This window comes from Anomaloglossus baeobatrachus, chromosome 2 (genome assembly GCF_048569485.1).
Source record: "Anomaloglossus baeobatrachus isolate aAnoBae1 chromosome 2, aAnoBae1.hap1, whole genome shotgun sequence".
Classification (NCBI taxonomy): domain Eukaryota; kingdom Metazoa; phylum Chordata; class Amphibia; order Anura; family Aromobatidae; genus Anomaloglossus; species Anomaloglossus baeobatrachus.
Genome location: NC_134354.1, coordinates 802,987,846 through 803,010,191, shown reverse-complemented (window position 1 = coordinate 803,010,191; position 22,346 = coordinate 802,987,846). Strand labels below are relative to the sequence as shown.

At 46.9% G+C, this 22,346-nt stretch overlaps 1 protein-coding gene across 4 annotated transcripts in view; it reads left to right on the top strand.

Moving 5' to 3' along the window:
* The window catches only part of LOC142292395 (gastrula zinc finger protein XlCGF66.1-like), a 189,546-nt gene that overhangs the window by 77,106 nt on the left and 90,094 nt on the right, over positions 1 to 22,346 (top strand). For 2 of the 4 annotated variants that reach the window (XM_075337744.1, XM_075337742.1), the window contains exons 2-4: positions 11,474 to 11,570; positions 11,652 to 11,804; positions 15,617 to 15,737. The exons of 1 other annotated variant lie outside the window; for it this stretch is intronic. In XM_075337744.1, coding sequence (XP_075193859.1) covers positions 11,499 to 11,570; positions 11,652 to 11,804; positions 15,617 to 15,737 — 346 coding nt within the window. In that variant the 5' untranslated portion in view covers positions 11,474 to 11,498. Of the gene's footprint in view, positions 1 to 3,249; positions 3,352 to 11,473; positions 11,571 to 11,651; positions 11,805 to 15,616; positions 15,738 to 22,346 lie in introns of those variants that run through there. One more of the 4 variants, XM_075337743.1, reaches the window with a different exon arrangement.

The window sequence follows — 22,346 nt, the reverse complement described above, 5'->3', positions numbered from 1 at the left end:
TGGGTGCAGAAAGCAGAGTTTGCGTGAGGGAATACACAAAAGGAACCTTGTCCTTCCAACCCTATCGCTCTACAGGGTATTACCTACACCTTTTCCATCCAATACAAGTGTGGAAGCCAACACCAGAATGCTGATGGACTGTCCCAGCCAGAAGAACCATAGACTATTCACAGCTGAGCAACATGGACGTAAGTGAGATGGCCAGAGGTCTGTGTAGACCTCGTGGCATACTCACTTATTAAAAAGGGGGGACAGGTTGTGATGGTGGGCTATGGGGGAGGTGTATCTTGCTGTACAGATTCCTATTTCAAGCTGGGTTCATTGTCTTATTTGAACTACTTCTGTGTACATTTCTATTGTTGTAGGTAATCACCCCCTAAAATGCAAGGTTGTATCCTCTTGAGGCACTTCCATTCCTGGGAGTAGGGGGAGGTGGGCCTAGAGTCCAACTAGTGTAAACTCTGCTTACCTGGGAGATTCAGTCAGAGTGAGCTGAAACTTGAAGAGAGCAGGAGCCCCAGCCTGGGTGGCTGTGGACACGGACGGAGCTAGGCCTGTGTGGCGTCCAGTGGATTGTGTGGGATTTCTGGGACTCTGAAAAGGACTATTACGTTGTGATCTGGCACTTTGGATTATCGGGAGGTGCCCCCGAATCTGTTTTATTTGGACTTGTCGTGTGCTGTTCCAGTGTTCTTGTGAATAAACCTGTTGGATCGTCCCTCGGCCTCGTCCATCCTTTGCTCTGTTGAACACCCCCGTCACAATTACCTACAACAATAGAAATGTACACAGAAGTAGTACAAATTAGACAATGAACCAAGCTTGAAATAGGAATCTGTACAGCAAGATACACCTCCCCCATATCCCACCATCACAACCTGTCCTCCCTTTTTAATAAGTGAGTATGCCACGAGGTCTACACAGACCTCTGGCCATCTCACTTACATCCATGTTGCTCAGCTGTGAATAGTCTATGGTTCTTCTTGCTGGGACAGTCCATCAGCATTCTGGTATTGGCTTCCACACTTGTATTGGATGGAAAAGCTGTAGGTAATCCCTTGTAGAGTGATAGGGTTGTAAGGACAAGCTTTATTTTGTGTCCTCCCTCACTCAAACTCGGCTTTCTGCACCCACAAATCGGCATTGTATATCTCCCACATCATTGCCTAGGAGTATGTCTGCAGGAAGGCCGCTCATCACACCGATTATGCATTGTTTTGCCCCAAAGCCATAATCCAGGGTCACAGTCGCTCTTGGAATGTATCTTTGAGTACCTCCAGCCAATTCAATGGCAATTCCTGGTCCCGGTTGAATTGCTTCTGGTTGAATTACTCGGGGATCTACGATGGTGAGAAAAGCCCCAGTGTCACGAAATCCAACAACTTTTTGGCCATCCAGCACAACCTCCTGTAGATGTTTATGCTGAAGATCATAAGAACGCGTGGCTGTGGCTCGCACTCCATAGACTCCTGGTAGGTAAGTCAACATATCAGGGTCACTTGGCAAATCATCAGGGCCTGAATCCAGCTCTTCTCCTGCTGAAGGTGTCTGTAGATAATGGACAGGCAAAGGTGGTCTGCAGCTGTTCTGCCTCTGAACACCTGGACAGTGAGCTTGCAGATGACCAGGCTGCCCACATTGATAACATCTGCGCTGCATCTCACTCCTTCCAGTTTGCCTTCTGGAGAAGTAGGTAGGAGACCTTGGTGACTGATTGGGAGGTGCAGGTGCTGGAGGTGGTTGTCGATTTGGAGGATGACTCCACTGGATAGATGGGCATGTGGCCCGCAGATGTCCGGGATGCCCACAGCTATAACATCTCCGCTCTTCTACTTTCTCTCCTCGTCGTATTCCAAAAAATGTGGTAGAAACAACTGGAGGCACGTACACACTGGTATCCACATGAGGTGGTGATCTAGGTCCAGGAACATTGGACACTGAAGGACAAGGAACATCTGGTGTTGGGGAGCTGGTCATTTTTACTCCCTCTGCTATCAGCTTCTTCCACTGAGGCTTGATAGTGAGCACCTCATCAGCTAGAGCTGCAGCTTCCTCCACAGTGGCTGGTCTCCTTTCACGCACCCATTCCCGGATCTCAGCGGGGCACTTGAAGTAAAACTGCTCTTTTAGGAGGACCTGGAGGACGGTCTCCAAGGTTAAGGCCTCCTCTGCCTCCAGCCAACGATGCCACAGATGTTTGAGTTTGTGGGCATACATCTTGAAAGGCACTTCCTCATCACATGCTAAAGTACGGAACTGAGTCCTGTAAGTGTCTGGCGTTACAGCATAATGTTCTAGAATAGTCTGTTTAATTCCGCATACTCACAGTTCCACCGAGGGTCCATAGCTCTATAGGCTGCGGCAGCTCCACCCTCTAAGAGCCCAACCAGATGCCGGACGCGCTCCCTTTCTGGGACTTCCATTAATCGACACTGATGCTCAAAGTCCTGGAAGAAGCCCTCAATGTCACCAGCAGCCTCATTAAACTGCTTGAAGTCTTTGTGGGACACTCTGGGAAGTTCCCTCATGGTGGGTGCTGGGGTTACAGTCTGTCTGGAACCTCTAGCGGCTTCCACAGCGAGCTGCTTATCCAGCAATGCCATCTCCTCCATCCTGCGCTCCTTCTCTTTAGCTCCACGCATGACCTCCATCTTATATTCTATGGTGGTCTCCTCTCCCAGCAAGGCCATCTCCTCCTCGTACCACACAACCCACTGACTTTTTTGGGTATTTACCTCCGGCTGCCATCTTTCTTCCGTTTGCTGGGAGGATCCTTCCTCAGCGTCATTTTGCGAGCAAACTCCTTCCAGCGCCTCAATCAGCTGCTCCTTGGAGAGTCCCTTGTAGCTGACTCCCAGTTCACGGGCCTTTGTTTGTAGGTTCACCGCAGTCCAGTTCTTGTACTCTGAAGTTCTGGTTCCAGCTGTTGATGGGCCGTTTTCCTCCATTCCTTCTGTTCTGATCCCACTGCTGCCAACCAGTTTGTGACGAGGTGTACAGCCGAGCAAGGAGGGACAACAGGCCAAGGAACAATCCAAAGGGCTTTATTGGAACCACAAAGATAAAGCACCAAACATAAATATAGATCCTTAAAGTCTGCAAGGAGTCCACAACAAAACAAAAGATCCAGGGGCACCGCCTGGTATTCCGATGCCAGGGAAAATAGGGCAATGGTCCTTATATGAGTTCCTTGAGTCCAACAGGTGAACAACAAAACGCAATCCCAAGTGGCCACTGATCTTTTGTCTGTAACTGTCCATACACCGGCTCTAGGATCCAGCCTCAGCTATTCCCTCCCAGAGGATCAATCTTCTTTCTTCAAGTTTCACACAGACTGACTGAATCTCCCAGGTAAGCAGAGAGTTTACACTAGTTGGACTCTAGGCCCACCTCCCCCACACCCAGGGATGGAAGTGCCTCAAGAGGATACAACCTTGCACTATAGGGGGTGATTACCTACAACAATAGAAATGTACACAGAAGTAGTTCAAATAAGACAATGAACCAAGCTTGAAATAGGAATCTGTTCAGCAAGATACACCTCCCCCATATCCCACCATCACAGGGCCCACTAGAAGATTCTAGAAGGTTGGCTCCGAGATGTCTACAGGTTTGTGTATTTGGCGTTATCCACTGCTTACGAAACAATGGGAAGTTCCCCTGGCTGTGTGGACAAGAGATAATTGCATTATGGGCCCAGAGACACAGGAGATGGGGGGAAGGTATGGTTACTTACATCCCAAGACATTTCAAAGTGTTCAGTAAGTACAACCAAAGGAAAGTTACATCACATCCTGACATAGTATTACAGCAAATACAGTGAGAAGGTAAAATACATCACATGGCATCTTATACAAGAAATATGGGATGGAGAAAAGCACATACATCATGACAATGCCTTTCCCTCCCAACTTGTGTACGTACTAGGGACCTCTACAGGTCGCTGGTTAAGTACACGCAGGCATGGCTGACAGGACTCAAGGCTCCTCTTGCCTGGAAAGTCCATCAGCATTTTGGTGTTGGCTGCCTCTTCTATACTGTATGGTAAAGTTATAGGGCTGCAGAGCCAGGCTCCATCGTAATAAGCGTCCATTGTCCCCAGAGACTCTGTTCAGCCAGGTGAGGGGATTGTGATCCGTAACCACAGTGAATTCTCGCCCATACAGATACGGCCTTAGTTTCCTAAGGGCCCACACTACAGCCAGACATTCTTTTTCAACAGTTGCATAGGCCACTTCTCGGTCCAGCAGTTTCCGGCTGAGATAGGCAATGGGGTGTTCGTCCCCAGCTGCATTCACCTGGCTGAGGACAGCTCCCAGTCCATAACAAGAGGCATCCGTCTGCACAATGAATCTCCTCTTGTAGTCTGGAGCAGCCAGGACAGGATCGCAGATCAGAGTGTCCTTCAGCCGGTTAAAAGCCTCATCACAGGCTGGAGTCCAGATCACCAGCCGGGGCATTGTTTTCTTGGTCAGGTCGGTAAGAGGCTTGGCGACAGTGCTGAAATGAGAAACACATTTTCGGTAATAACTGGCAGTGCCCAGAAAAGCCATAACTTGTTTCTTAGTTTGGGGTACAGGCCAGTCTCTAATAGCCTGGATTTTGGCAGGCTCAGGACGGAGCTTCCCTCTTCCCACTCTATGCCCTAGGTACTGGACTTCACCCATCCCCAATTGGCATTTATCGGGTCGAATGGTTAGGCCGGCTGCAAGAATCAGGTCCAGAATAACGGCTACTTGATGCAGATGTTCCTCCCATGTGTGGCTGAAGACGGCGATATCATCCAAGTAGGCACAAGCAAAGTCACCACATCCCCGGAGGATCTGGTCCACCATTCTCTGGAAGGTGGCTGGGGCATTTTTCATTCCAAAAGGCATGCTTAGAAATTCATACAGACCAAAGGGGGTTATAAAAGCGGACCGTTCTCTCCCTTCCTCCGTTAGAGGGATCTGCCAGTATCCCTTACTGAGATCCAAGGTAGTGACATATCGGGACCCAGCCAGTCGGTCTAGAAGTTCGTCAATACGAGGCATTGGGTAAGGATCCCTGACGGTATGGTCGTTTAGTCGCCGATAGTCCACACAAAATCGAATACTCCCATCCTTCTTGGGTACTAACACCACAGGGGAGGCCCAAGGGCTATGGGAGGCCTGGATTACCCCAAGCTGTAACATCTCCTCCAGTTCGTGCTGCATGGTGTTTCGAACTGATTCAGGTACCCGGTAAGGAGCCTGTTGTATGGGACGGATGCCCTGAGTGTCCACAGGATGTTGGTTGACGGTGGTTCGACCTGGTTGGGATGAGAAAGCAGCCAGTCTCTGTTGAAGCACTTCCAGCATCTGGATTTTCTGTAAGGAATCCAGGTGATCTCCCAGGGGAACCTGTTCCACAGTGCATGGGGCTCTCGCTGCTTCCACGAGATCAGGTAGAGAGTCCTCATCCTCTTGACCATCTTCTGAAGCCAACCGACAGCTTGCTATCATTGGAATGTTCCGGTCATGGTACTCCTTAATCATATTCACATGGACAGTCTTTTGCCTTAGCCCCTGATCATCTAAAGCAAGAAGGTAATTGGTATCATTCAGTTTTCTGAGAACCCGGAAGGGACCCTCCCATATGGTCTGCAGTTTATTCTGCCGATGGGGAACAATCATTAAGACTTGTTGTCCTTCTACAAACTCCCGATAGCGTGCTTTACGGTCATACCATGTCTTCTGTCTGGTTTGAGCCATACGCAAATGACTCTGTGCAAAACTAGCAAGTTGGGCCAGGGTTTCTCGCAGGTTTAGGACATAAGGGACAACAGGGGCTCCTGTATCTTCAACTTGCCCCTCCCAGTATTCCTTGAACAGGGTTAAGGGTCCTCGGACCTTTCTTCCATAGAGTAGTTCAAAGGGGGAGAACCCAGTGGACTCCTGGGGAACTTCCCGATAGGCAAACAAGAGATGGGGTAGGTACTTCTCCCAGTCTGAATCTCTGTCCGTGAAGGCCCTCAGCATATTCTTCAGAGTGCCATTGAATCGATCACAAAGTCCATTTGTTTGGGGATGATACAGGGTCGTTCGGATCGCTTGTACTCCACAGGTGCGCCACAGACACTGGACCAACTCTGACATGAACTGGGAGCCCTGGTCCGACAAGATCTCACTGGGGAATCCTACTCTGGTAAAAATAATAACCAAGGCCTCGGCCACCTTGGCTGCAGGGATACTTGACAAGGCCACGGCTTCTGGATATCGGGTGGCATAGTCCATAAGAGTGAGAATGTACTGCTTTCCAGATTTACATGGTTTAGCCAGAGGTCCAATGATATCAACAGCTACTCTTTGAAAGGGTTCTTCTATTATAGGGAGCGGTTGCAGGGGTGCCTTTGGGTGATCTCCGGGTCGCCCTCTACGCTGACATATGTCACAAGTTCGGCAGAAATGCGCCACTGCTTGGGAAATCCCCGGCCAATAAAAAGTTTGAGTCAATCGTCTCTCGGTGCAGGTTTTGCCTTGATGGCCAGCAGTAGGAATGTCATGAGCCAGGTGTAATAGGGGAATTCTGTACTTCTGAGGAACAATCAGCTGTTTGCCATAAGTCCAGGGCTTATCTAGGGATTCGGCATTGGCAACCCGATACAGAAGTCCATTTTCTCTGATAATTCTTTCTCCGTTCTCCCCTAGCTGCCCTATTTCAGCTCGAGCTCTAAAACTAGCAAGGGTGGGGTCAGTCTCTACTTCTTGTCTAAACTGAACTTTATCCCAAGTAACATTCATATTATCCCCACAAGAAGAATCACTCACCGGCTGTAATGGCAGTTCTGGTGGCCTCATTTCCATGGATGGGTTGTACACGTCCACATGGGCTGCTCTCTTAGCTTGACTTCTGGTTACCGCACCGACAAAGTGGCAATGAAGATTCCCCACATCATTTCCTAGAAGAACGTCTGCAGGGAGGCCGCTCATCACACCGACCACACATTGTTTGGCCCCAAAGCCATAATGCAGGGTCACACTCGCTCTTGGAATATATCTCTGGGTACCTCCTGCCAGTTCAATGGCAATTCCTGGTCCCTTTTGAATTGCTTCTGGTTGAATTACTCGGGGATCGGCTATGGTGAGGAAAGCCCCAGTGTCACGGAAGCCAACAACTTTTTGGCCATGCAGCACGACCTCCTGTAGATGTTTGTGCTGAAGATCAGAACAGGTGGCTGGAGCTCGCACCCCATAGACTCCGGGTAGGGGAGCCAGGATATCAGAGTCACTTGGCAAGTCATCAGGCACAGAATCTAGCTCTTCTCCTGGTGAAGGTGTCTGTAGATAATGAACAGGCAAAGGCGGTCTGTAGCTGTTCTGCCTCCGAACACCTGGACATTGGAATTGCATGAGCCCAGGCTGCCCACATTCATAACATCTGCGCTCTGGGATTCTTCCTCCACGTCGTATTCCCAAAGGGGGAGCAGGATTAATGCGAGGCACAGTCACACGAAGGTCCCCATGAGTTGACGGTCTATGGTGATGGTGAACATTGGGGCCAGAAGGACCAGGGGCCGCCAGCGTTGGGGGCTGGTGGTTTTTTTTCTCACTGAGTAGTAGTTTTTTCCACTGAGGCTTGATGGTGAGAGCCTCATCAGCTAGAGCTGCAGCTTCCTCCACAGTGGCTGGTCTCCTTTCACGCACCCATTCCCGGATCTCAGCGGGGCACTTGAAGTAAAACTGCTCTTTTAGGAGGACCTGGAGGACGGTCTCCAAGGTTAAGGCCTCCTCTGCCTCCAGCCAACGATGCCACAGATGTTTGAGTTTGTGGGCATACATCTTGAAAGACACTTCCTCATCACATGCTAGAGTACGGAACTGAGTCCTGTAAGTTTCTGGCGTTACAGCATAATGTTCTAGAATAGTCTGTTTAATATCCGCATACTCACAGTTCCACCGAGGGTCCATAGCTCTATAGGCTGCGGCAGCTCCACCCTCTAAGAGCCCAACCAGATGCCGGACGCGCTCCCTTTCTGGGACTTCCATTAATCGACACTGATGCTCAAAGTCCTGAAATAAGCCGCCAATGTCACCAGCAGCCTCATTAAACTGCTTGAAATCTTTGCGGGACACTCTGGGAAGTTCCCTCATGGTGGGTGCTGGGGTTACAGTCTGTCTGGAACCTCTAGCGGCTTCCACAGCGAGCTGCTTATCCAGCAATGCCATCTCCTCCATCCTGCGCGCCTTCTCTTTAGCTCCACGCATGACCTCCATCTTATATTCTATGGTGGTCTCCTCTCCCAGCAAGGCCATCTCCTCCTCGTACCACACAACCCACTGACTTTTTTGGGTATTTACCTCCGGCTGCCGTCTTTCTTCCGTTTGCTGGGAGGATCCTTCCTCAGCGTCATTTTGCGAGAAAACTCCTTCCAACGCCTCAATCAGCTGCTCCTTGGAGAGTCCCTTGTAGCTGACTCCCAGGTCACGGGCCTTTGTTTGTAGGTTCACCGCAGTCCAGTTCTTGTACTCTGAGGTTCTGGTTCCAGCTGTTGATGGGCCGTTGTCCTCCATTCCTTCTGCTCTGATCCCACCGCTGCCAATCAGTTTGTGACGGGGTGTACAGCAGAGCAAGGAGAGACAACAGGCCGAGGATGATCCAACAGGTTTACTAACAGGAATACAGGAACAGCACACGACAAGTCCAAATAAAACAGATTCGGGGGCACCTCCCGATAATCCAAAGTGCCAGATCATGACGTAATAGTCCTTTTCAGAGTCCCAAAAATCCCACACAATCCACTGGACGGCGAGATCTGTCCGCAGAATCAGATCTCGCTCCCTTCCTCTTCAAAAACTCAGCTCCCAACTGCACTTAGAAACAGGAGTGTATTGTCTGAGCTCGTGGGCCCGCCTCTCAAGGGTAGGGGTCTATGCAATGGTTGGGCCCACTAGAAGATTCTAGAAGGTTGGCTCCGAGATGTCTACAGGTTTGTGTGGTTGGCCTTATCCACTGCTTACGAAACAATGGGAAGTTCCCCTGGCTGTGTGGACAAGAGATAATTGCATTATGGGCCCAGAGACACAGGACATGGGGGGAAGGTATGGTTACTTACATCCCAAGACATTTCAAAGTGTTCAGTAAGTACAACCAAAGGAAAGTTACATCACATCCTGAGATAGTATTACAGCAAATACAGTGAGAAGGTAAAATACATCACATGGCATCTTATACAAAAAATATGGGATGGAGAAAAGCACATACATCATGACAAGCTTGCAGTTGGACAATCTGCATAAAAATGATGATATGGTGAAACTACTCATCTAATCTGCACACAATGTATTGCTGTAGTGAGTTATATAGTGTGTATGTATATATAGCGGTAGTGTGTGTGTGTGTGTGTGTGTGTGTGTGTGTGTGTGTAGGGTTTTCGTTTTTTGATCCCACCATTACAGACCATGAAAAGTTGTTAATGGCTAATAAATTGCTCAGTAGCACAGATGAGCCATCAGAGCACGCTAGGGCTGTAAATCCAAAAGTTAGGAAAGAAAAATTAAAAGAGGTCGTTGATGGAGGATTGGTAAATTTACTTATCAAAGAAACATTTACATTCTTTGACCGATTTTAATATAAAAACAGATTTCCTAAGACAAAATCCAAACACCTGGCCTCAAAATAATGACTTCCAAGAAGGATTGAAAATTGTCAAAACATTAAAAGTAGTTAATGATATGGCTGAGCGAGGTGTTAAATTAATAACCGACTTTAACGACCTTCTGACAAAAGATGAAGAACAAAAGCAATATGTCCTGCAAGTTGTAAGCAAATGCCGAGCATTATATTCTGACGTTTGAAAAACTAACAAAAGCTCTAGAATAGATTAGATAACTATGTTAAATTATCAACTCATGTAGGTACTACGTTTGTATCTTTTCTGTGTCTGTCTTGTATGTATTATATACCTCATTTTTATATTTTAAAATAAAAAATGTCATTAGACTTATCAGTATTACTTGTTTTTTTTTGTTATATTTCTACTTTAAACTCAAAAATATACCAAAAAAAACAACAGAATGTATCACTTAATAACAAAATATACGAAGTATGCTCCTAGTGGTACCAGGTCACGTTCTTGGGGCTAAAAGCTGTTGTAACTCAGTTTGACTTAAAATAACAACAATTATGTATAAAATATAAATTTTGAAGAACAACATTAGCTTTCTTTTGAGATATTAAGCGTGTTTTTATTATTTACCGTTCTGGAGTTTTGGCTCCATATGTCAGCTTTTTGGCCAAAAATTTGGATTTTTCTTCAAACTTTGAGCGACGAGCGGCACGGGTTAACGTCGTTTGTTCGAGCTCAAATTTTGGCTATCTCAATATCTGGAAAGGGGAATCGTTTTGTGGGGTCCAGACGGACAAAATTACGACATCGATTTTTTGCGGTCACCCTAGTGTATATAGAGAGGGTGTGTGTAGGGTGTCACAAATGGAATTATGAGTTATACAAATCAAAGCTTGGGGCAGTAGCACTGTGCACCCCTTCTGTAAGCAGGTAATTAGAGCAGGTTATCCGATGAAGAGCAGACATAGAGAAAATACAGAGAAATTAACGTAGTTGACTGTTGTGGATGTACAAACTGTGACTGTGTACATCCTAATTAATAAAGGGCTGAAAATGTAAGTTGAAGATATTTGCAAACGGTACAGCTTCATATCAAAGACCTCACATACAGTAGTAATTGAAGTACAATATTTTCCATTCCACATCTATGTAATCAGAGTATGGCACAATCCATGGATATATCCATGATCAGGGAACATATTGGCATCTGTGGGTAAAAAGTGAAGCAGTGTTGATAGCTGGGAACCCACAGGAGCGTGATATCTCTTTGATCTATGGATGTGTCATTCATGTATGGTGCGTATTGAATGCATGACAGATATTCGGTAAGATGACGACATATTTTTTCTGCAAGAGGGTCCTGGGGAAAAATATGACCCCCATTAGAAATTAGGGCTAAATTGGATTAGAATTAATCCTAGTCAGCTGCCCCCCTCTTACCTCATTGGAGTGAAAGTTCATCTAGTGACTATCACTGTCGCACCCCAGAACTACTGAGAATTGCAGATGTTTTTGCCTTTATGATGTCTTTTTATTACTCCATCTTTTAGAACCCTTTTTAAGCACCACGTTTTGTTTAGTAAATCTAAAATTTACTAACTTTGTTACCTGCTGCTGTAAAGGTCCCTACAAATCCTGAAATGGTTGAGAATAACCTGTTCTGATACTGTGTGTATGCCAGAATGCAAAAAGAGGCGCCATCAGGAGCTTGGGAGAGTTGGGTGGCATCTGTTACAGTAGCATACGGGGCACAAGTGTACAAGCCAGTGGTGTCCGTGACAAATTAATGTTAGCGGTAGGGGATTTTCGTGACATGGGGTAATAATATTTTGGAGGTGGATGTGGAGACACATTTTTCTTAAGTCCCATCCGTCTTTTTCCCTTTAGTGTGGACACAAGTTCCTGACTGAGAATGGACAGAGTTCAGACAGCAAGGAGAATCCTGAGCCTGACCCTTCAGATGATCTCCTTATTGACCGGAGAGGTGAGGTCACCGGTAATGTCTGCTATGTCTAACTACAGTACAGAGCTCCATCAATAATGACACCAATGTCTACATACACAGGAATACATGGTAGTGAGGAAGACCAGGGAAGAGGCCGAAGAACAGAGGCCACACCAAGCTCCGATAACCACAACGGTTTACTCAATGCTGAAAAACAGTCATCAGGAGATCCAGGAGATCACCAACAAGATCACCGAGCTGCTGACTGGAGAGGTGACTGCTGGGAAATTGTACAGGGTACACTGGAGGATTCTGGGTAATGAGAGGAGACTGCTGGGAGATTATACAGTGTACACTGGAGGATTCTGGGTAATGAGAGGACACTGCTGGGAGATTATACAGTGTACACTGGAGGATTCTGGGTAATGAGAGGAGACTGCTGGGAAATTGTACAGGGTACACTGGAGGATTCTGGATAATGAGAGGAGACTGCTGGGAGATTATACAGTGTACACTGGAGGATTCTGGGTGATGAGCAGCGACTGCTGGAAGATTATACAGTGTACACTGGAGGATTCTGGGTGATGAGAGGAGACTGCTGGGAAATTGTACAGTGTACACTGGAGAATTCTGAGTGATGAGCAGAGACTGCTGGAAGATTATACAGTGTACACTGGAGGATTCTGGGTGATGAGCAGAGACTGCTGGAAGATTATACAGTGTACACTGGAGGATTCTGGGTTATGAGCAGAGACTGCTGGGAGATTATACAGTGTACACTGGAGGATTCTGGGTAATGAGGGGAGACTGCTGGGAGATTATACAGTGTACGCTGCAGGATTCTGGGTGATGAGGAGAGGAGACTGCTGAAAGATTATACAGTGTACAGTGGAGGATTCTGGGGGATGAGAGGAGACTGCTCGGGGATTATACAGTGTACACTGGAGGATTCTGGGTAATGAGGGGAGACTGCTGGGAGATTATACAGTGTACGCTGGAGGATTCTGGGTGATGAGGAGAGGAGACTGCTGGGAGATTATACAGTGTACACTGGAGGATTCTGGGTGATGAGAGGAGACTGCTGAAAGATTATACAGTGTACACTGGAGGATTCTGGGTGATGAGAGGAGACTGCTGGAAGATTATACAGTGTACACTGGAGGATTCTGGGTTATGAGCAGAGACTGCTGGAAGATTATACAGTGTACACTGGAGAATTCTGAGTGATGAGAGGAGACTGCTGGGAGATTATACAGTGTACACTGGAGGATTCTGTGGGATGAGAGGAGACTGCTGGGAGATTATACAGTATACACTGGAGGATTCTGAGTGATGAGAGGAGACTGCTGGGAGATTATACAGTGTACACTGGAGAATTCTGAGTGATGAGAGGAGACTGCTGGGAGATTATACAGTGTACACTGGAGGATTCTGGGGGATGAGAGGAGACTGCTGGGAGATTATACAGTATACACTGGAGGATTCTGGGTGATGAGGAGAGGAGACTGCTGGGAGATTATACAGTGTACACTGGAGGATTCTGGGTGATGAGGAGAGGAGACTGCTGGGAGATTATACAGTGTACACTGGAGGATTCTGGGTGATGAGAGGAGACTGCTGAAAGATTATACAGTGTACACTGGAGGATTCTGGGTGATGAGAGGAGACTGCTGGAAGATTATACAGTGTACACTGGAGGATTCTGTGGGATGAGAGGAGACTGCTGGGAGATTATACAGTATACACTGGAGGATTCTGAGTGATGAGAGGAGACTGCTGGGAGATTATACAGTGTACACTGGAGAATTCTGAGTGATGAGAGGAGACTGCTGGGAGATTATACAGTGTACACTGGAGGATTCTGGGGGATGAGAGGAGACTGCTGGGAGATTATACAGTGTACACTGGAGGATTCTGGGGGATGAGGAGAGGAGACTGCTGGGAGATTATACAGTGTACACTGGAGGATTCTGGGTGATGAGAGGAGACTGCTGAAAGATTATACAGTGTACACTGGAGGATTCTGGGTGATGAGAGGAGACTGCTGGAAGATTATACAGTGTACACTGGAGGATTCTGGGTTATGAGCAGAGACTGCTGGAAGATTATACAGTGTACACTGGAGAATTCTGAGTGATGAGAGGAGACTGCTGGGAGATTATACAGTGTACACTGGAGGATTCTGTGGGATGAGAGGAGACTGCTGGGAGATTATACAGTATACACTGGAGGATTCTGAGTGATGAGAGGAGACTGCTGGGAGATTATACAGTGTACACTGGAGAATTCTGAGTGATGAGAGGAGACTGCTGGGAGATTATACAGTGTACACTGGAGGATTCTGGGGGATGAGAGGAGACTGCTGGGAGATTATACAGTGTACACTGGAGGATTCTGGGGGATGAGGAGAGGAGACTGCTGGGAGATTATACAGTGTACACTGGAGGATTCTGGGTAATGAGGGGAGACTGCTGGGAGATTATACAGTGTACGCTGGAGGATTCTGGGTGATGAGGAGAGGAGACTGCTGGGAGATTATACAGTGTACACTGGAGGATTCTGGGTGATGAGCAGAGACTGCTGGAAGATTATACAGTGTACACTGGAGGATTCTGGGTGATGAGCAGAGACTGCTGGAAGATTATACAGTGTACACTGGAGGATTCTGGGTAATGAGGGGAGACTGTTGGGAGATTATACAGTGTATACTGGAGGATTCTGGGTGATGAGAGGAGACTGCTGGGAGATTATACAGTGTACACTGGAGGATTCTGGGTGATGAGAGGAGACTGCTGGGAGATTATACAGTGTACACTGGAGGATTCTGGTTGATGAGGAGAGGAGACTGCTGGGAGATTATACAGTGTACACTGGAGGATTCTGGTGGATGAGAGGAGACTGCTGGAAGATTATACAGTGTACACTGGAGGATTCTGGGGGATGAGAGGAGACTGCTGGGAGATTATACAGTGTACACTGGAGGATTCTGGGGGATGAGAGGAGACTGCTGGGAGATTATACAGTGTACACTGGAGGATTCTGGGGGATGAGAGGAGACTGCTGGGAGATTATACAGTGTACACTGGAGGATTCTGGGTGATGAGAGGAGACTGCTGGGAGATTATACAGTGTACACTGGAGGATTCTGGGTGATGAGAGGAGACTGCTGGGAGATTATACAGTGTACACTGGAGGATTCTAGGGAATGAGAGGAGACTGCTGGGAGATTATACAGTGTACACTGGAGGATTCTGGTTGATGAGGAGAGGAGACTGCTGGGAGATTATACAGTGTACACTGGAGGATTCTGGGGGATGAGAGGAGACTGCTCGGGGATTATACAGTGTACACTGGAGGATTCTGGTGGATGAGAGGAGACTGCTGGAAGATTATACAGTGTACACTGGAGGATTCTAGGGAATGAGAGGAGACTGCTGGGAGATTATACAGTGTACACTGGAGGATTCTGGGGGATGAGAGGAGACTGCTGGAAGATTATACAGTGTACACTGGAGGATTCTAGGGAATGAGAGGAGACTGCTGGGAGATTATACAGTGTACACTGGAGGATTCTGGGGGATGAGAGGAGACTGCTCGGGGATTATACAGTGTACACTGGAGGATTCTGGTGGATGAGAGGAGACTGCTGGAAGATTATACAGTGTACACTGGAGGATTCTAGGGAATGAGAGGAGACTGCTGGGAGATTATACAGTGTACACTGGAGGATTCTGGTTGATGAGGAGAGGAGACTGCTGGGAGATTATACAGTGTACACTGGAGGATTCTGGGGGATGAGAGGAGACTGCTCGGGGATTATACAGTGTACACTGGAGGATTCTGGTGGATGAGAGGAGACTGCTGGAAGATTATACAGTGTACACTGGAGGATTCTGGGTGATGAGAGGAGACTGCTGGGAGATTATACAGTGTAGACTGGAGGATTCTGGTTGATGAGGAGAGGAGACTGCTGGGAGATTATACAGTGTACACTGGAGGATTCTGGGGGATGAGAGGAGACTGCTGGGAGATTATACAGTGTAAACTGGAGGATTCTGGGTGATATCCGTGTGGTTTGTTGTCAGGTTACTCTTCGTTGTCGGGACGTTGCTGTCTATTTCTCCATGAAGGAGTGGGATTATGTAGAAGAACACCGTGATCAGTACCAGGAGATGATGGAGGTCCTCCGGCCTCGCGGATCAGTAGGTAAGGAGATGTGGCTGTCCTCGTCCTCCTATTTGGAGCAGACGCTTCTCTATAAAGGCAGAGTTGTGGCCCCTTTCACACCAAGTGCCCTTCTTTTGCTCTGTGTGTTTCCAGGGTTTAATGTTATGGCTGTGGTGGCCGCTCATCCGTCGTGCGTTCTTACCGGTTTCCTTCTTTTTTTTCCTGGGTTATTCTCAGCAGATGCCCTTGGTCACACGATGGTGCCCCAGACAGGATTTGTGCACCCTGAGCGTGTGGAAGACTTCCCTAATCAGCTGGTCATGCCTGAACTGCAAACACCAGGCCCTGCTTTACTGCACTATGGGCATTTTGTGATGGTCACATTTAGGATTTAGTCACATCTGAGTATAAAATCTTCGCGTGCAATGTGAGAAAATATCACACCGCACTCTCAACAATGTTAATCAATAGGGCAGATCATATCTGTTAGTATTTCCTTTACAAACTTCCGTGTGCGGGGCAAAGCGTAGCATGCTGCGAGTGGCTCCATACCTCGCAAATACGAGTCAATGGGTGCGAGAAAAACGCTCGGCACATGGACTGCACACTGACATCCGTTTTTTAACATGAAATTTTACATACAGTCTAAAGCTAGAAAGATAAATGGATTTAGATATAGAGATAGATGTGAAACACATATATTATCAACCAACCCCCCCCCCCTGCATATTGTAAGCTTGCACCCTTTAGTGTCTTTTATTTGACACTAAAGTGTGTTTAGCCTTATATTTAGGCACAAAATCCATAATTGGGAAAAAAAGTGACGTGGAGTCCCACTTATTTTTGTTAGCCAGCTAAGGTAAAGCAGACAGCTACAGCCTGCAGACTACAGCTGGCAGCTTTACCTTAGCTGCTAATTAGTGATGGGCGAACTGTACAAGTCTGGATCCACAAGGTTCCAAAGTACCCAAGGATTGACCCCAGGCCCTACGTTTTCAGGGAACTTCAGATAACGATCCGAGTCCGGCAACTCGTGTAATTCTAAAAACTAAAGGAAAAATAAAGAAAAAAGGGGAATGAAGGTGCGTTATACTTACTGAGTCTCTTGCATGGCTTTATACTTCTGGGCCGTTCATACTACTTTCGGGGGATCACTCATTAACCTTATACATATGCACGGCTGTCATGATGTATGTAGTTTTCTCCATCCCATATTTTGTATAAGATGCCATGTGATATATTTTACCTTCTCACTGTATTTGCTGTAATACTATGTCCTGGGATGTAAGTGACCATACCTTCCCCCAGCCTGTATCATATTGCACTCAGGCTTCAGCAGTAGCTATTGTCATTGATTTGGTGGGGGTTGCATATGTATATTGTTCTTCTCAGTATGGGACTTCTCCAATCTACAACTTGGTAAACAGAACAGAGCCAGCAGTCTAAAGGCCCCGTCACACTAAGCAACATCGCTAGCAACATCGCTGCTAACGAACAACTTTTGTGACGTAGCAGCGATGTTGCTGTGTGTGACATCCAGCAACAACCTGGCCCCTGCTGTGAGGTTGTTGGTTGTTGCTGAATGTCCTGGGCCATTTTTTAGTTGTTGCTGTCCCGCTGTGAAGCACAAATCGCTGTGTGTGACAGCGAGACAGCAACAACTAAATGTGCAGGCAGCAGGAGCCGGCTTCTGCGGAGCCTGGTAACCACAGTAAACATCGGGTAACCAAGAAGCCCTGTCCTTGGTTACCCGATATTTACCTTTGTTACCAGCCTCTGCCGCTCTCACTGTTAGTGCCGGCTCCTGCTCTGTGCACATGTAACTGCAGGACACATCGGGTTAATTAACCCGATGTGTGCTGTAGCTAGGAGAGCAGGGAGCCAGCGCTAAGCATTGTGCGCTGCTCCCTGCTCTGTGCACATTTAGCTGCAGCACACATCGGGTAATTAACCCGATGTGTGCTGTAACTAGGAGAGCAGGGAGCCAGCGCTAAGCAGTGTGCGCTGCTCCCTGCTTTCTGCACGTGTAGCTGCGTGCGCTGGTAACCAAGGTAAATATCGGGTTGGTTACCCGATATTTACCTTAGTTACCAAGCGCAGCATCTTCCACGCGGCGCTGGGGGCTGGTCACTGGTTGCTGGTGAGCTCACCAGCAACTCGTGTAGCGACGCTCCAGCGATCCCTGCCAGGTCAGGTTGCTGGTGGGATCGCTGGAGCGTCGCAGTGTGACATCTCACCAGCAACCTCCTAGCAACTTACCAGCGATCCCTATCGTTGTTGGGATCGCTGGTAAGTTGTTTAGTGTGACTGGACCTTTAAGTCCATTCATGCATCAAATGGCCAGGGGGAGGTGTGCCCACCTAAGGGGCTGATCCCAGGAGAGAAGAACATGTTAGAGCAGTTAGTTGGAGCTCGGCTGGAGAAGGACTAGGATCCATAGCTGAGGCTGGATCCTGGGGTCTGTGGGTGTGGACTGTTACAGACTGGAGATCCGCGGCCATGTGGGATTGTGTTTTGTTGTTCACCTGTTGGACTCAAGGAACTCATATAAGGACCATTGCCCTAATTCCCCTGGCATCGGAATACCAGGCGGTGCCCCTGGATCTTTTGTTTTTTCTGCTGTGGACTCCTTGCAGATTTGAAGGATTTATATTTATGTTTGCTGCTTATTCCTTGTGGTTCCAATAAAGCAAGTTTTTATATATATATATTGCACATTGCTATTAAAGAATTCTGGACCCTTTACAGATTACAGCGGAAGTTTGATCCGGTGTTATATGGTATCTGTATTACATCACCATTATATCATATTATTATAGTTGGTTGTTGCCACCGGCCGGGGCATTACAACAGACTAATCAGAGAAAACCTGCTGTGTTAATTTGATATATTAATAATAATATTGTAATCACTATTATTCGTTTTTTATTTTTTATTTTTATTATTTTTTATTTCTTATGGTTCTATGTACTGTGATTTATTGTTCTTATCCTATCTAGAACAAGGATAGCAACAAATTGTCAATAAAAAGGTTTTTGTTATAACCCTTCTCTAGCGCTGGTTTTTGAGGATTTTTTATATAAAAAAAAAAAAAAATCCCTTTTATAGATTTTTTTTGCTATCAGGCAAATTGAAGGGGCCTTTTTGTCATTTAACCTAGCTGCAAGAGTATAAGGGTTATTAGGTCAAGCGCTGACAATTGCCTACGGGCAATATATAATTAATGGGATTGTGTTTTGTTGTTCACCTGTTGGACTCAAGGAACTCATATAAGGACCATTGCCCTAATTCTCCTGGCATCGGAATACCAGGCGGTGCCCCTGGATCTTTTGTTTTTTCTGCTGTGGACTCCTTGCAGATTTGAAGGATTTATATTTATGTTTGCTGCTTATTCTTTGTGGTTCCAATAAAGCCCTTTGGATTGTTCCTTGGCCTGGCGTCCCTCACTGCTCTGTTGCATACCCTGTCACAAACTGGTGGCAGCGGCGGGAGCAGAGCAGAAGAAATGGAGGACAACGGCCAATCAACGTCTGAAACCAGAACCTCAGGATACAGGAACTGGACTGTGGTGAGCCTACAAACAAAGGCCCGTGAATTAGGTGTCGGCTACAAGGGACTCTCTAAGGAGCAACTAATTGAGGCATTGGAAAACACTTGCCTGCAAGATGGCACCGAGGAACAATTTCCACAGCAAGGGGAGCGAAGACAGGAGCCGGAGGTACAGTTAGGTCCAGAAATATTTGGACAGTGACACAATTTTCGCGAGTTGGGCTCTGCATGCCACCACATTGGATTTGAAATGAAATCTCTACAACAGAATTCAAGTGCAGATTGTAACGTTTAATTTGAAGGTTTGAACAAAAATATCTGATAGAAATTGTAGGAATTGTACACATTTCTTTACAAACACTCCACATTTTAGGAGGTCAAAAGTAATTGGACAAATAAACCAAACCCAAAAAAAAAATTTTTATTTTCAATATTTTGTTGCGAATCCTTTGGAGGCAATCACTGCCTTAAGTCTGGAACCCATGGACATCACCAAACGCTGGGTTTTCTCCTTCTTAATGCTTTGCCAGGCCTTTACAGCCGCATACTTCAGGTCTTGCTTGTTTGTGGGTCTTTCCGTCTTAAGTCTGGATTTGAGCAAGTGAAATGCATGCTCAATTGGGTTAAGATCTGGTGATTGACTTGGCCATTGCAGAATGTTCCACTTTTTTGCACTCATGAACTCCTGGGTAGCTTTGGCTGTATGCTTGGGGTCATTGTCCATCTGTACTATGAAGCGCCGTCCGATCAACTTTGCGGCATTTGGCTGAATCTGGGCTGAAAGTATATCCCGGTACACTTCAGAATTCTTCCGGCTACTCTTGTCTGCTGTTATGTCATCAATAAACACAAGTGACCCAGTGCCATTGAAAGCCATGCATGCCCATGCCATCACATTGCCTCCACCATGTTTTACAGAGGATGTGGTGTGCCTTGGATCATGTGCCGTTCCCTTTCTTCTCCAAACTTTTTTCTTCCCATCATTCTGGTACAGGTTGATCTTGGTCTCATCTGTCCATAGAATACTTTTCCAGAACTGAGCTGGCTTCATGAGGTGTTTTTCAGCAAATTTAACTCTGGCCTGTCTATTTTTGGAATTGATGAATGGTTTGCATCTAGATGTGAACCCTTTGTATTTACTTTCATGGAGTCTTCTCTTTACTGTTGACTTAGAGACAGATACACCTACTTCACTGAGAGTGTTCTGGACTTCAGTTGATGTTGTGAACGGGTTCTTCTTCACCAAAGAAAGTATGCGGCGATCATCCACCACTGTTGTCATCCGTGGACGCCCAGGCCTTTTTGAGTTCCCAAGCTCAACAGTCAATTCCTTTTTTCTCAGAATGTACCCGACTGTTGATTTTGCTACTCCAAGCATGTCTGCTATCTCTCTGATGGATTTTTTCTTTTTTTTCAGCCTCAGGATGTTCTGCTTCACCTCAATTGAGAGTTCCTTAGACCGCATGTTGTCTGGTCACAGCAACAGCTACCAAATGCAAAACCACACACCTGTAATCAACCCCAGACCTTTTAACTACTTCATTGATTACAGGTTAACGAGGGAGATGCCTTCAGAGTTAATTGCAGCCCTTAGAGTCCCTTGTCCAATTACTTTTGGTCCCTTTAAAAAGAGGAGGCTATGCATTACAGAGCTATGATTCCTAAACCCTTTCTCCGATTTGGATGTGAAAACTCTCATATTGCAGCTGGGAGTGTGCACTTTCAGCCCATATTATATATATAATTGCATTTCTGAACATGTTTTTGTAAACAGCTAAAATAACAAAACTTGTGTCACTGTCCAAATATTTCTGGACCTAACTGTAAATACCCAAAAAAGTCAATGGGTTGTGTGGTACGAGGAGGAGATGGCCTTGCTGGGAGAGGAGACCACCATAGAATATAAGATGGAGGTCATGCGTGGAGCTAAAGAGAAGGAGCGCAGGATGCAGGAGATTGCATTGCTGGATAAGCAGCTCGCTGTGGAAGCCGCGAGAGGTTCCAGACAGACTGTAACCCCAGCACCCATCATGAGGGAACTTCCCAGGGTGTCCCGCAAAGACTTCAAGCAGTTTAATGAGGCTGCTGGTGACATTGAGGGCTTCTTCCAGGACTTTGAGCATCAGTGTCGATTAATGGAAGTTCCAGAAAGGGAGCGCGTCCGGCATCTGGTTGGGCTCTTAGAGGGTGGAGCTGCTGCAGCCTATAGAGCTATGGACCCTCGGTGGAACTGTGAGTATGCGGATATTAAACAGACTATTCTAGAACATTATGCTGTAACGCCAGACACTTACAGGACTCAGTTCCGTACTTTAGCATGTGATGAGGAAGTGTCCTTCAAGATGTATGCCCACAAACTCAAACATCTGTGGCATCGTTGGCTGGAGGCAGAGGAGGCCTTAACCTTGGAGACCGTCCTCCAGGTCCTCCTAAAAGAGCAGTTTTACTTCAAGTGCCCCGCTGAGATCCGGGAATGGGTGCGTGAAAGGAGACCAGCCACTGTGGAGGAAGCTGCAGCTCTAGCTGATGAGGCTCTCACCATCAAGCCTCAATGGAAGAAGCTGCTAGCAGAGGGAGCAAAAATGACCAGCTCCCCAACACCAGAGGTTCCTTGTCCTTCAGTGTCCAATGTTCCTGGACCTAGATCACCACCTCATGTGGATACCCGTGTGTACGTGCCTCCAGTTGTTTCTACCACATTTTTTGGAATACGACGAGGAGAGAAAGTAGAAGAGCGGAGATGTTATAGCTGTGGGCATCCCGGACATCTGCGGGCCACATGCCCATCTATCCAGTGGAGTCATCCTCCAAATCGACAACCACCTCCAGCACCTGCACCTCCCAATCAGTCACCAAGGTCTCCTACCTACTTCTCCAGAAGGCAAACTGGAAGGAGTGAGATGCAGCGCAGATGTTATCAATGTGGGCAGCCTGGTCATCTGCAAGCTCACTGTCCAGGTGTTCAGAGGCAGAACAGCTGCAGACCACCTTTGCCTGTCCATTATCTACAGACACCTTCAGGAGGAGAAGAGCTGGATTCAGGCCCTGATGATTTGCCAAGTGACCCTGATATGTTGACTTACCTACCAGGAGTCTATG